General features: G+C 40.5%; 1 protein-coding gene across 2 annotated transcripts in view; it reads left to right on the top strand.

The window, feature by feature from the left end:
* LOC148039103 (tRNA/rRNA methyltransferase (SpoU) family protein) overlaps nucleotides 1-15,299 on the top strand; it is a 50,355-nt gene that overhangs the window by 16,223 nt on the left and 18,833 nt on the right. For both annotated transcript variants that reach the window (XM_087674989.1, XM_087674988.1), the window contains exon 2: nucleotides 6,738-7,158. In XM_087674989.1, the coding sequence (XP_087531115.1) occupies nucleotides 6,738-7,158 (421 nt within the window). The remainder of the gene's footprint in view (nucleotides 1-6,737; nucleotides 7,159-15,299) is intronic.

Genomic DNA, 15,299 nt, shown 5'->3' with positions numbered 1-15,299 from the left:
AATAGCATTATCATTGGGCTGATCACTAACAACATTGGGTACCAATCCCACTGATGTTTTGAACTTCTTTCTTTTAGAATTTGCTCGATTTTCTGATTTTCCAACTTACTGGCTATTGGAACAGTCCCTTGCAATGTGACCCTTCTGTTCACAAATAAAACATTTATTTGTAGTATCAATTCCTTATGTTATGCCAATGTTTTCGAGCCCTTTCTTTGTTGTTTTGGCCTCTTTTCAGATCTGCCCCTTTTGTTAGCCTTAAACAACTTTTTATTCGGTTTCTCCCTACTCTCTAGGAAGCCTGAATCCTTTCCATGCAGCAAAGCATCGGCTATAGCAGCAGTCTCTATGAGCTGAGATATGCTAGACACGGTGGATTTAATGCAAAAATCACTGATTCCTTTGGGCAGCCCACAAATATATTTTTTCACTTGCTTATGAAGGGGTATGGGGCGATAAGAAGTAATAGGCAACAACCCAAAACTTCTTGCTTGAATTGTACCCACGTTGACGGTGCTCTACCTTGCATTAAAAGAGTGGACCACCATTGTAATGCATTCCCTTTCAAGAAAGTGGCTGCCTTTCGAATCTTCGAGGACTTAGTGAAGTTTCCCCTTGAATAGGCTGCATAAAAGTGCTGAATGAAAGTCAAAGCTTTCAGCCTATCTTGTGCACCATTGAAGGACTCAAACTTCACTGCTTTTCTACCCTTCTCATAGTCTTTTCTTGCTCCTTTGGGTGTTACGTTGTCATACACTGGCTATTGCAAAAAGGGTGCATTTGCTAAATTTATATCAAAACTGATGCCAAACGGAGCATTTGCATAACTAGCGTTCATTCCTTGAACCCTATAAGCATTTGGGGGTAATACATTGGGCCTTGCACACCATGCATTGGTTCTTGTATACCATAGGAATTTGTGCCATACATTTCCATATTTAGTTTCTGTCCAACCATAGCATGAAAAATTGTGCTTCCACCAAAATATCCAGGCTGCCCCATCATATCATGCATGCCTGGCTGTCCAAAATCCATTGGATTGGCACTTCCATGATGGCCTTGCATTTGCATTCCTTGCTTCGTAGGTACCGATTGTTTTTTTTCATTAGCATCTTTGGAAACTTCAAATGAAGGGTCTGGCGCATTATCTTTGCTGCACCTTGCCCGCCTGAAGGTGGAGAAGACGTTTGCTTTTTCTTGCCTTTGTTGTCCTTCTTCGGAGCATTCAAAAATTGGGTAAATTGAGGATCCTTTGCCAATTCAGCAAAGAGATTTGTTGTTGTTCTCATTTGATTCTTGAATTGGTCATCAAACATTTTCAGCTTGTTGTCGATGGTCTGAGCCTTGTCCAAGGTCAGACATTGCATTTCCTTCATTCCCATGTGAATGTTCATACTGAGAGGCATCATCACTACTTGAGTCCATCTCACTGTATGAAGACATATTGCTGTGATTTCTCAACTAAGAGTAAAAATCAGCACTAGCACAAAGCTTTGGCTTGCAATTAGGTGCCTTAGAGATGCACCAAATCGAGGGATTGAGTGGTTTCTCGACAATGGAACCATGAAACCAGTCATTCTTCGGTGGATGGGTGGTAATTCCCTGATTACAACCTAGTCAACAACAACATTTATTGCAAAATTGAGAAATGCAAATTAACTTACAATCTTGGACAATGGACACCCTGTTGGCCCCAAAATTAATGCCCCTTTTGGTATATCTTTAACTTAAATGAAGAAGAAGTTGATGTACAATGGGATTTTCCCAATCCCTCTCGCTATTTCGACTCCCCTTGCTGTCCAAAATGACCACAATCTGATTTGGCGCTTGATTCAGGCAGTCAATTGGACTTCACTTGCTTTGATGGAGATGGAAAATGCCTCAAATTCATTGATTTGCTAGTCTCTCCACTTTAATTTGACTAAAAACAGCTTCAGTCCTCTTGAATCCAAGTCTTGGAGCTTCCAATTTTTGGCATGCTTCTCGAAGCTGCTGCTAAATCCTAATTTTTGTTGCAGATTAGGGTTTACATGTTAGCAGATATGTTGGTTCATGACTGAGTTTGTGCATGTCAGTGGGCTAGGGCACCAATATATTATCCTGATTGTTTAGGCATTTTTCTTGGCATTTGATGATGGTCATTTTAGTAGTTATTGCTGACCGACCTGATATGATTTATGGCATTATTTTTGCCTATTTATTTAGGCTTCTCCTCCACATTCATTGATCATTCGTTACTTGATTGGTTCTGGTGGAGGGAGAGAAGCAGGTGCCTTCACAGCCGATGGCTCACATTGGTTCTGTACTGTCTCATATCTTGGTATATGGATTCCATTTTCCAAGTATCTCTTTGCTTTTGAGTTCCTTGTGCATTGTTTTTTTCTTTTATAGTGTTTCTCTCTCTTTTCTTTGTCTCTTGTGTACAACAATCTATTACAGCAGTTTTCCACGCTTTCGTCACTGCATCTACTTCTGACATGGTATCAAATTGTAGGATCATTATTCTTGTTGTTGTTTTATAGTGTTTAAGATCTGAGTTTTGACTTTTTGTCTGCTAATTGAACCTGTTCTGACTGCTGCGACTGATTTACAGCTTGGGCAACCATCTTTTGATCATTTTCGGCTTGTCTTCTCAACGTTTTGTAGACTACCATTTTCGTTTTCAGCTTTTTGGGCCTGATTTAGGGCTGGAGACTTGGTATTGACCCTTCCAAATCTGGTTTTTGGTGTTTATTGCCTGCATTTTACTGATCAATGCTTGCGTTTTGGCCGTTTGCTCTTGTGCAGGGCTGGGGGCGATAGCATTTTCTGGTCGGTTCTAATTATTTTTGGTCCATCTTTTCACTTTGTGGTACGCTGCTCAGCTTTAGAGAGGGTTCATGTGCATTTGGTTGTCGTGTTCTCATCATTAGACTTTGGTTATTGTTGATCTCTTTTCTCTATGTGCTTTCTTTTATGCTTGAAACTAGTGCAATCCTTGTGAGTTTGTATTTTTGGCATATTTTTCTCCCTGAAGATTCCTTACCTTTCTTCATCTTCTCTGTATCTCCCTCCTCATGGCTCCTCTGGCATCTCTTCTTGATGGTCAACATGCCGACATTATTTCTTCATCTACAAGTGTTATGTTGGAGACTTGATGTGTTCAGCTTTCAGGTTTCTATGAGGGGGCTATCGCTTGGTACTTCAGAGGTTTCAGTTTTAGAGAGGTGCCTCTGGCATCTCTTCCTGATGGTCAGCATGCCGATATTATTTCTTCATCTACAAGTATTATGTTGGGGTCTTGCTGTGTTCAGCTTTCAGATTTCTATGAGGGTGCTATCTCTCGGTACTTCAAAGGTTTCAGTTTCAGAGAGGTGCCATATGGCCACAGAAGAAGTCTCATTGTGGCAAGAAACCTCTGGATGTCGACATTATTTCTTCATCTACAAGTGTTATGTTGGGGACTTGCTGTGTTCAGGTTTCAGGTTTCTGTGAGGGTGCTATCTCTTGGTACTTCAGAGGTTTCGGTTTCAAAGAGGTGCCATACGGTTGTAGAAAAATTCTCATTGTGGCTAGAAGGGATACCTCCGGATGGACTATAGGACATTAGTAGCTTTATGACAGGAGTAAGTACACAAAGTTGACGACTCTGCTAGTGAGTCCTCCTCTTCTCCAGGTCTAGGTTTAGACTCCATCTATGTGGCCCCGGTGATGGCTGCAAGGACCTCCCTTCTAGGTTGCTAGTACAAGTGATGGGATCATCCCTCACAACTCTCTAGTGCAAGAGAGGGAGTGTGAGAGGGTGGTGAGATGGGGTAGGTAAACCTCATCTAGTTTTTCACACCCTTCCATCACTGCGTCCACTTTTGACATTATAGTAGAGAAATCTAAAATTTCTCAGTCTCTGGTGATCTCAGTGCTGTAATCTTTAGAGCAAGGTTCTAGAAATGTTGGGAGATGAGAGAGAATGTTGAGAAGAAAGAAAATCCAGACTTTCTTCGCGAAGAATTGAAGAAAATCAGTCATTTATTGTTGCTTCCCTGCCTCAACAGCTTGTAGATGCTGTCACTTGTTGTTGATTGGTCCTCTCTTGCCCTTGACTGCCTCAGAAGGTTCTCCAATGGTTGCAGATTAGACCACCAACATCTTCTCTCTCTCTCTCTCTCTCTCTCTCTTGTAGGCCAAATGCACTAAAAATGCCTCTCTCCAATCTCTAAAGACGTTTTCTAGTCTTGTGTGGGCATTTTTGATAAGTGGTAGCCTACCTAAATGGTTTTTTTAGCATTATTCACAATTAAATATTAATTTTCAGTCTTTAAATAGTGAAAATTAATCTAATATTTCGGTGCCCCAAAAAATAGTCTGATAGACCATTAATTAAATTGGATAGGCAACTTTCATTTTCGAGTGCCTTTGCGCTAACTTTGACCATCAAATTGACGTTACGTACCATTAAACGCCACTTCTCTAGTGTCAGTATGCCATGAGGACATGTATTTTTAAAACCTCATTTAGCATGTGGATTAATTTTTAATCACATGATTAAGTAAATGTTGCACATGTGAGGTGCAACTGGGATTAAAGTAAATTTACGAGCCTGAGACCCGAAGAAATCATGGGATGTCAAAGGCAAAAGTTGCTATAAGGTATGCCGTATAGGTACTTGGTGGTATCTGGTGCCAATTGTTGGCCTAGATCATCCATTTGGCCATAAGTGTCAGTTGGTGACATTAGAGACGTGGTGTTTAATGGTACCTAATGTCGATCTAATGGTCAAAGATGGCGCAGAGACACTCGGGAATGGAAGTTGCCTAGCCAATTTAACTATTGGCCAGTCAGATTATTTTTCAAGGCACCAAAATAATTATTAGATTAATTTTCAGTATTTAAAGACTGAAAATTAATATTTAACTACAGAAAATGCTGAAAAAACCATTCGGGAAGGCTGTCACTTGTAAAAAATGCCCATGCAAGACTGAAAAACGTCTTTAGAGATTGGAGAGAGGCATTTTAATAAATTCAACTTACAAGAGAGAGTGAGGAGAGGCTGTTGGTTCGATTTGCAGTCATTGGAGGACCTTTTGAGGATGCCAAGGGGAGGAGAAGACCAATCAATAATAGGAGATAGCATCTACAGGCTATTGAGACAGGGTAGCAGCAGTAAATGACTGATTTTCTTCAGTTCTTTTCATCTACAAGCTGTTATGGGAAGGCAACAACTGCATTTGACCGATTTTCAGTCATTCTTTGTGACAAAACTCTGAATTTTCTCTCTCTACAGCTTTCCCTCTCATCTCCTAGCCATTTCACAGCCTTGCTCTGAAGATCTCAGCATTTGGATCCGTGGAGGTTGAGAAATTTCAGATTTCTTTGCTGTAAACCCTAATCTGTAGCAGAAATTAGGGTTTAGCAATAGCCTCGGGAAGTGTGTCTGAAATTGGAAGCTCCAAGACTTGGATTCAACAGGGCCAAAGCTGTTTTTAGCCTATTCAAGTGGAGGGACCAACAAATAATTGAATTTGGGGGCATTTTCCATCTCCATCAAAGCGGGTGAAGGCGAATTGATTGCCCAAATCAAGGGGCAAATAGGATTAGAGACTTGCTAGTGATTCATCACAGCAAGGGGAGTTGGAATACCGAAAGGGATTGGGAGAATCCCATTGTAAATCAACTTTTTCTTCAATAAACCTAAGGAAATACCGAAAGGGGCATTAATTTTGGGACCAATTGGATATGCATTGTCCAAGATTAGTTGGTAAATTTGTATTTTTAGATTTGCATTAATTGTTTGCTGTTGTAATTATGTTGTAATCAGGGATTTACCACCCATCCACGGAAGGAAGGCTGGTTACATGGTTCCATTTGCCGGGATACCACTCAATCCCTTGATTTTGTGGTCTTGAGGCACCCGATTGCAAGCCAAAGCTTTGTGCTAGTGCTGATTTTTACTCTCAGCTGAGAAATTACAGCAATATGTCTTCATACAGTGAGATGGATTCAAGTGATGATGATGCCTTTCAGTATGAATATTCACATGGGAATGAAGGAAATGCAATGCCTGACCTTGGACAAGGCTCAGACCATGGACAGCAAGCTGAAAATGTTGCTGTTGGGCAAGATGTACGGTGTTGAGGGCATAAGGAGGCTGATGACCAGCAAAGTGAAGAGGAATTTGATGACCAGTTCAAGAATCGGATGAGGACAGCAGCAAATCTTTTGCTGAATTGGCAAAGGATTCTCAATTTACTTGATTTTTGAATGCTCCAAAGAAGGACAGCAAAGGCAAGAAGAAGAAGACGTCTTCTACACCTTTGGAACAGCAAGATGCACCGAAGATAATTCTAAACGCTTCATTTGAAGCTCCCAAAGATGCTAATGAAATAAAACAATTGGTACCTATGGGGCAAGGAATGCAAATGCAAGGTCATCACGGAAGTGCCAATCCAATGGATTTTAATTTAATGTAATATTTTCATTTATGTAGATATTGCGTGCTGTAGATCAGTTGTAAATCAGGGTTCTACCACCCTTCTCAGTCAAGGAAGGCTGGTTTCATGGACATAGGATCAGGTTTCCACCAATATAAAAGCCTGTAGGAAGTGCTTATAACTGCAGCAAGGATGAACATGTTTTAGATAGTTTCTTTCTGTGGTTGACATTTTTTGAAACAAAGTGCAGGTAGTATATATGTCTGGTTTAGATACTTATTTGATGAGGTTTGTTCTCTTTATGTGATATTCGTGAAGTCTCTTTTTCAGACACAGTGGAATCATCCAACAATGACAATAGTCCAAGTGATGCAGTGTGCTTGGATTTCATCACCTATAGTTTGGGGAACCACAATCCAAAGGCTGTAGATCGTGAGGGTCGACTACTAAATGCTGCCCATGCCCTTCATGACATTCATGATCACCAGAAAGTGCGATGGTTTCCTTACTTGGACCAGTTTCGAATCAGAGATTCTACATTGACAAGTTCAGAAGTCATAGAAATGTTGAGTCCTTTTATTCAAGATGCAAGGAGGAAGAAAATCGATAGTGTGATAGCAAATCGAACATACTCCGTGTGTCCTGTGGTGGAAGGTCTGGTGGACCTTGGCAACATAGCTGCTGTTTTTAGATCTGCTGATGCCCTTGGATTTCAGTCTGTGCATGTCATCTCTAACGAGACAACCAGAAAGTAAGCATCACACAATGAAGATTGTTTTGATAAGTACGTTTATTTCTTGTTGCTTGTTTAGTATATCATGCTGGTAGGGTCCTTTTTGTCTTTATGTGAAACATGATTTTTGTGTTTCCACTTTATTGTTGCGTTTGGTTTATGTGCTGTAAATTATGCAAATTTAGTTTCATTTTTATAATCAGGCATGTTTCTGGTTGAATTGCCAACTCTAGTTTGTAACATGTCGCTTAGTAATTTCTCTTTGAGACAACCTAGTGTATGAATTGGGTGAATATGATCGGCTTAACAAATGATTCTGAGATTTTAAACAATCTATATCTATAATCATCAAGCAACAAACAAAAAAGCTTTCCTGTGATCTTGCCCTTCCAGTCTGGTACAAGGAAAGAACCGAAAATAGTTTTTCAAAGGATAGGTCTCTGAACTCTGGAGTATGAGGGATGCAAGTAACAGGAATTGACTGATTGTTGCTGACATTACTAGATAATGCCTCTTGGTGTTGGCACAAATTTCTAGCTCTGTAAACATCTTAATTGTTCTAATGGACCTGGTTTTGAGAAGATTGCACCTTGATATTAATGTCTTCTGCTAGTGAAGCCTATGGTTTGTGAAAGCAAACTACAATTTTTTGTTTGCTACATCAATTGTTTTTCTTACAACAAAAAAAACAAAATATGAACTTGAGTACTTTGTCTATTATGACAGAGATTCCATGATGAAAGCATCTGGAAAAACAGACCAGTCTTGAAAATGTGCTGCAGGAAATCACCATTCATGCCTGATTGTCTCCACTCTCTCAGCAATTAGAAGGATATATTTATGATCATCAGTGTGAAGGTGCTTGGGATGAGGGAGGGAGAAAGAAGGGCTATGGATAACAGTAGAAGGCAGGAGAGGGATAGACTAAACCTGAAGCTTCTATGGGTAAGCAACTCTGTTGTTTTTCCCTTTTCTTTTGGTAGATATTGGTTTTGGGGGATTGCTTTTAGGCGTGTGTTTGTTTGTTTATTCTTTTTTTGCCGGGGGGGGGGGGGGCGTGGTGGTGCAGGGTGGTGGATGAGGATTGGGGGTGGGGCTGTGTATTCAAAGTGCTGATGACAATTGTCGTAGATCGTGATATGGGGCTTAGAATGGGTGGTGGAAGAGGATTTGGAGTGGGGTAGCATATTGAGAATGCAAATGAAAATTGTCATAGATTGCTGATATGAGGTTTAGAATGGGCTGAAAAAGGTTTGAGGACCGGCTGAAATTGTGCTAATACAGCTATGAGTGAGTAATCTGTAGAGAGTGGATGCCATAATTTGGAATGGTCGTATTTGTGTGTATGGACCTTCATACGTGCAAATGAAGTGATGTTGTTTCTCCAAGCATTTTGAGACACTTCGTGACAAATTCTAAGCCGTTGTGACATTGTAGTTCAAATGTTCTCCTGGGATTCAACTTGCACACAATACACATCAGCTGTACTCACCACGAAGAAAGAACCATTATGTTCAAATTGTACGACAAAGCACAGACTGATAAAAGAACTCAGTTAGGGTTAGGGTAACTCAGAGACAATGAACACAGAAAATAACTGAAGTGATATAACTGCTGAATATACAATGCTCATGCAGCAAACACACTAAGCAATGAATGAATACTGAACCTCGAACTCCTGTATCTCAAGGATCAGGGTAGGGGTAATGTCAGGTGACGACCTTGACAGGAGGCTCTGAAGAAGACGATGAAGACCCGAGGAAAGCAGTTCAATTCCAAATGAGCACCAGCGATCGTTTCACCTCCCAGCCTTGCCTAGTTCTTTGCTGGCCACCTTCATCGTGATCCGATTGCCAGCCGTCAAACCTTGGTGAGTCCTACTATTCTTGGACTCTCTGTGGTTCTAGGCTCCCGTAAATCCCGTTCGGGCATCCAAGACCCCGGACGGTCATCCTCGTGCATGTTTCCCTTAATTTACCTTATAATGTAACATTTCCTTCCCCTTAAGAATCGGTTTCGTCCTCGAAAACGATACTTGGAAGGTCTAACTGTAAATTGGGAAACCTTTTCTTTAAAGTACTTACTCGCTCCCATGTTGAGCTTTCTATTGAACAATCTTTCCACTTAACCAAACATTCTTGATAAATAGTATTCCTTGTTCGTCTATTACGAACATTTAATATTCTTTCTGGTTCATGTGGATTAGATTGGTCATTTAATAGCTTCTCAATGTTATCATTTAAGATTAGATTATCCAAATCACCCAGCTTCTTCCTTAATTTACTTACATGAAAAACTGGATGTATTTTACTACCAGCAAGTAGTTGGAGCTTGTAAGCCAGTTCTCCCACCTTTTTAAGTATTATGAAAGGACCACAATACCTCGGTGAAAGCTTTGGATATTGTCCCTTTTTCATAGTTTTAGTTTTAGTTTGTTCAGGCACTTTAAGATAGACCAATTCTCCTTCTTTAAAGGAGATGTCTCTTCGGTGAGGATCTGCATGTGCTCTAGCTCGATTTTGAGCTTTTTTAATATTTTCTTGAGCAAATTTTAACATATTATTCATTTCCTCCAAAATATCCTTAGCTGCCTGAACCTTTTCCTTATGCAGTCCTACTACAAAAGGAGCTCTGGGCTGAAACCCATACATTAACATAAATGGACTATATCCAGTGGAAAAGTGCTTGGCACTATTATATGCAAACTCTGCTATCGGTAGATACTCTTCCCAATTAGTTTGCCTTTTACTTACATTAGATGACAATCCAACAATTAATGATGATGTACATGATGACACCATAATGGATGATATGCGTGATATAGTACAAGTATCCAACTTCCTAAATACCGCACTTCAAAATTGACTATCAAATTTTCTATCCCGATCAAAAATTATATTTGCCGGAAGGCCATACAATCGGTATATGTTCTCTACGAACAATCTAGTCAATTCTGGTGTTTTAACATCAGTTGAAGTTGGAATGAACCTAGCCATTTTGGTTAACCTATCCACAATCACCCACACAGAGTCGTGCCCCCTCTGTGTTCTGGGTAAAGCAACAATAAAATCCATGGAGATACTCTCCCATTTTCCCGAAGGAATCTCTAGTGGATGGAGAAGTCCTCCCATTTTCAATCTTTCAGCTTTATTAACCTGGCATTTATTACATTTGACCACATAGTCAAGGACGTCCTTATTCATTCCAGGCTAATAGAACTGCCTTTTAATAAGACTATAAGTCTTATTAACTCCTGGATGTCCCGCGCTAGGGGTATCATGACACTCAAAGAGTATCTGGCGCCTTATTTTTGTATCTTTTGGGACACATACCCTACCCTTGTAGAGTAAATAACCATTATCAATGGTAAAATTCTTCCACTTGAATCCGGTTTGAGCAACCCCTAATGCTCCATTTCCTTGTTGAATATCCTTAGATATTCCTTCCTCAGTAGAAGCACTTTCATTTGGATTTCCATTTTTTATTGCTTCCCATATGTTGGAATATGCCAGATCAACCTGGCATTTCCCTTTTAAAGATTCAAGCAAGTTAGAAGTGAACTGAGTAAAACTCAATTCATTAATGATGGGCATTCTGCTGAGTGCATCAGCTACTATATTATACTTTCCTTTTCTATATCTTATCTCATAGTCGAACTCTTGGAGGAGTTCGGCCCATCTGGCTTTACGCCCGTGTAAATCCGGTTGATCATTAAGCCACTTAATGCTTTCATGATCCGATAAAATCAAAAGTTTGGCACCGTACAAATAGTGCCTCCATTTCTTCATTGCATGTACTATTGCATATAGCTCCCTCTCATAAACAGAATAATTCTGTTTTGCACGGTCTAATTTCTTGCTTTCAAAAGCAACTGGTTGACCTTCTTGTAATAAGACCGCGCCTATCGCCTTATCACTCGCATCAGCTTCAACGACAAATGGTTTATTGGGATCCACAATTAATAGTACTGGAGCTGTAGCAATAGCTACCTTAAGTTTTTGAAAACTTTCATTTTGGTCTGTTTCCCAATTAAAACTTTTTCCTTTCTCTTTAAGTTGGTCTGTCATTGGAACAGCTATTTTGGGATAATCTCGAATGAATCTACGATAAAATCCAGATAAACCTAGGAAGATCTGCAGCTCTTCCAGGTTCCTTGGAGATGGCCATTCAATAATTGCCCTTACTTTTTCTGGATCCATGTTGATTCCCTCTTTCGAGATAATATGCCCCAAATATTTGACCTCTTGTGCAAAGAATTCACATTTAGTTTTCTTCGCATAAAGGGAATGTGTTCTTAACAGTTGGAATACTAATTGTAAGTGTTCCAAATGTTCTTCTTTTGATTTACTAAAGATCAAGATATCATCCAAGAAGACTACTACAAAATGTCCAAGATAGGGCCGTAAAACACTATTCATCAGCTTCATAAAGGTAGCTGGTGCATTAGTGAGGCCAAAAGGCATCACCAAAAAATCATAATGCCCGTATCTAGTACGAAATGCTGTCTTGGGAACATCTTGTGCCTTAATTCTTACTTGTGATAGCCTGATCTTAAATCTATCTTTGTGAAGAATTTTGCCCCTTGTAATTGATCAAAAAGATCTTCCATTCTGGGCATAGGAAATTTATTCTTCACCGTTATTTTATTAAGTGCTCTATAGTCAACACAAAGTCGCATAGAACCATCTTTTTTCTTTACTAATAAAATTGGTGAAGCCCAAGGTGAATTACTGGGTTGTATAAACCCTTTAATTTGTCTTTCAACTTCTTGGTGCTGTGTTTCACTTAACTTATATGGTGGTTTAGAAATAGGGTGTGCATCCTTATTTGTGTCAATTGGGTGATTTATATCACCCCTATTTGGTGGAAGGCCACTTGGTAAATCAGAAGGAAACACATCTTTAAATTCATCTAACAAACTGCTTAATTTATTATTTACATTCAACTCACAAACATAAGAAAATTGTTGCTTTATATTACAGAAAGTAAAAGTGTTTTGTACAGAAAGAGACCATAACATATATACCTCACAAGCTTTCTTCTTTATCAGCTTCTGAACCTTAGTGGAACACAACAAAGGATTATCAGATACTTCATGTTCACCTTGAATGACAAAAGTCTTATCATCCCTTTCAAATTCCAGTGTATTATGATGGTAACTACGTTTTAAGGATGGTTCCAATCCCCATAGCCACTCCCTCCCTAGAGCAATATCAGCTCTTTCCATGTTCATAATTTGGAAATCAAGTTTATCTTTATATCCTTGAATCTCAATTTTCAAATTGGATACCATTGTATCCCATATTTTATTATCTTGACCTTGCATCATACGAACAACATATTGATGCCCACTCTTTTGTTGGGGAAGTTTCAATTTTTTGACAAGTGCATAATTTATAAAATTATGTGTAGCAGAGTCATCAATCATGACTCTAACTCTCTTTCCAGCTATCAATCCATGCACTCTAACTAAATCATGTGGCCCAAAGGTAGGCTGCCACATAGAAGTTGACATACAACACTTGTGTTGTACATCCATGTGCACATAGTCACATCTAAATCTCTCGATGAAGATAGGACATCCGAGGTTTCTATCTTATTTTTATCTCTTTCTAACAATAAAGTTAATTGAGATTTTATTTCAGTGAGTGTTTGAGTTAAAAATTCCATTTGAACCCCCTGAGCTTGTACACGAGCAGTAAGATCATTAAATTGTTCTTGTGTAGCAAAAAATTCTTCCCATTGTTCTTATTGCATCTCTGATTCATGGGGATCTACCATAGGGTGGTCCCCAGAACTAGAACCTTCCATTACTCCCTCTTTCCCTTTTTCTGCCATTAATACACTGGAATTGGAAAGCAAAGATAAGAAATTTGCATACAAAATAAAGTACTTTGCTGGTTTTAATGGCAAGCAACTGTTGCTGGTTTTGTAAATAAACCCGAAGAGTAAGGAACAAATTTTGCCTTCCCGGACTAAAGCAGTGAACCAGTCATGCTAGAAATGAAATTCATCTGACGTTTTTCTGTCCGTCCCACAGCAGTTCACTCACGCATTTCGTCTCACCGTTCTGACGCTAGCCGTGAGGAACAAATTTTGCCTTCCCGGACTAAAGCAGTGAACCAGTCATGCTAGAAATGAAATTCATCTGACGTTTTTCCGTCCGTCCCACAGCAGTTGCCTCACGCATTTCGTCTCACCGTTCTGACGCTTTTCCTCACGGCTACAACAGTCGACCGTCGCCTCATGCTCCGCCTTACGCCTTTCTTCTGCTTGCTACGTGTCACACTTACGTGACGTGGCACAACCACGAGTTACCACTTCGTATAGAAATCTTCGACGACTGACGGATGACGGGCGACCTTAATCGACTGACAGATGACGTGTCATGTCCGTCGAACCGTGTGGCTCTGATACCAATGTCAGGCGACGACCTTGACAGGAGGCTCTGAAGAAGACGATGAAGACCCGAGGAAAGCAGTTCAATTCCAAATGAGCACCAGCGATCGTTTCACCTCCTAGCCTTGCCTAGTTCTTTGCTGGCCACCTTCATCGTGATCCGATTGCCAACCGTCAAACCTTGGTGAGTCCTACTATTCTTGGACTCTCTTTGGTTCTAGGCTCCCCTAAACCCCGTTCGGGCGCCCAAGACCCCGGACGGTCATCCTCGTGCATGTTTCCCTTAATTTACCTTATAATGTAACAGGTAATGAGTTGGAGAGTGTGTCGTACTCTGAACGGATCCGGAATCACGGCAAGGTAGCCTCTGGATGTCGAACACTAGCAAACGCAGCAGTGAGAAGCTGGATGTGATGCAGATGGTAGTCAGGAGAGAGAAAGGCTAAAAATGCAAGCAAGACATCTTGCAGGAGAGGGAAAGACTAAAAACGCAGGCAGGACAACCTGTAGTAGAGAGAAAACTGCCAAATGCAGGCTGGACAGCTTGGTGACAGCTTGAAGAAGCAGGGCGACAGCTGGAGGAGAGAGAAAACTGCCAAATGCAGGCTGCAGATGACTTGGCAGGTAGTACGGCAGCAGGTTTGTGCAGGGACAGCAATCGTTTGGCTGGAATCAGCTCCAAACTGCGAGAAGAGGGCTGGAAATCAGGCGCCAATTGATGTAAGCATCAATGGATAGCTTCGGCTGAGATATACTCTGCGAACGGGGTGTGGACAGCAAGCTGAAACACCAAGCTGAAACACTGGAAATCTGCAAAAACGAGATTGTTGACTGAATGGAGGGCAACATATGTATTTATAGAAAGTTTGGGTCCTCCCAAGTGGGTGGTGCTTATGGGACACATAAACTCTCTAGGATTGCGTTTCTTTTAAATAAATTAGGTTTCTTCATTAATTAAGCAAGTTTTGAGGCTGTTTAAGTAAAGCTAATACATTTTTAGCTCAATACCCCCTCTCAGGCCCAACAACGGTGCCCCGAGAAAGATCTTTTACCTCAAGGCGTCCCACCCCAAAGCAACCAGAGCATCGAACAAAGCGTGTGGGTCGGCTACCCAGTGGCCTACTAAGACTACAGAGGTGATAGTAATCTTACCAAGGGAGCCCAAGTGATCACCCCAGTGAAGACAAGGCATCGGACAAAGAGTGCATATCGGCTGTCCAGTGGCCTACCAAGCCCTACAAAGGCGGATGGAATCAGCTATGGACTTTTGTTTGTTTGTTTGTTTTTTGTTTTTTTGGGAAATTTGATAGATGTAGCATTTAGTGGGGGTTCAAATCAGTTTTTATCCTATTGAGTATCTGTACCCCAAACATGAGAATGATAAAGGATGGTCAGACCCAAGAGCTTCACAAAACAAGCATACTATCCCTATCATTATTAGGTGTCGGTGAAGAAAAAAAATGGCTGTGGATATAGCAAATATGTGAAGCAATCAGGCACGCTAAGAAAAAACTACCTTGGAGACTGCCATAAGTAATGCCATGAATATGATGGATCTAGAGTTGACCACTCCAAAAGATCGAAAAGGGATAAATGCGCACAGATGCATGTTTACATGAACAGAATGCCAATGCATGGGGTAATGTAAAGGGTGATGCAAGATGTCATGCTCATGCAAGATGCAATGCAACGGTGCCACTTGGACATATCATCCTGACAGTGCGGATGAAGTTACAAATGTCCATAATACAATAAATGAA

The sequence above is a fragment of the Lygodium microphyllum genome, chromosome 3 (assembly GCF_053477565.2).
Source record: "Lygodium microphyllum isolate KBCC chromosome 3, Lygodium_microphyllum_v1.1.10, whole genome shotgun sequence".
Taxonomy (NCBI): domain Eukaryota; kingdom Viridiplantae; phylum Streptophyta; class Polypodiopsida; order Schizaeales; family Lygodiaceae; genus Lygodium; species Lygodium microphyllum.
The sequence above is the reverse complement of the archived record's forward strand: the minus strand, read 5'-3'. Positions and strand labels throughout refer to the sequence as shown.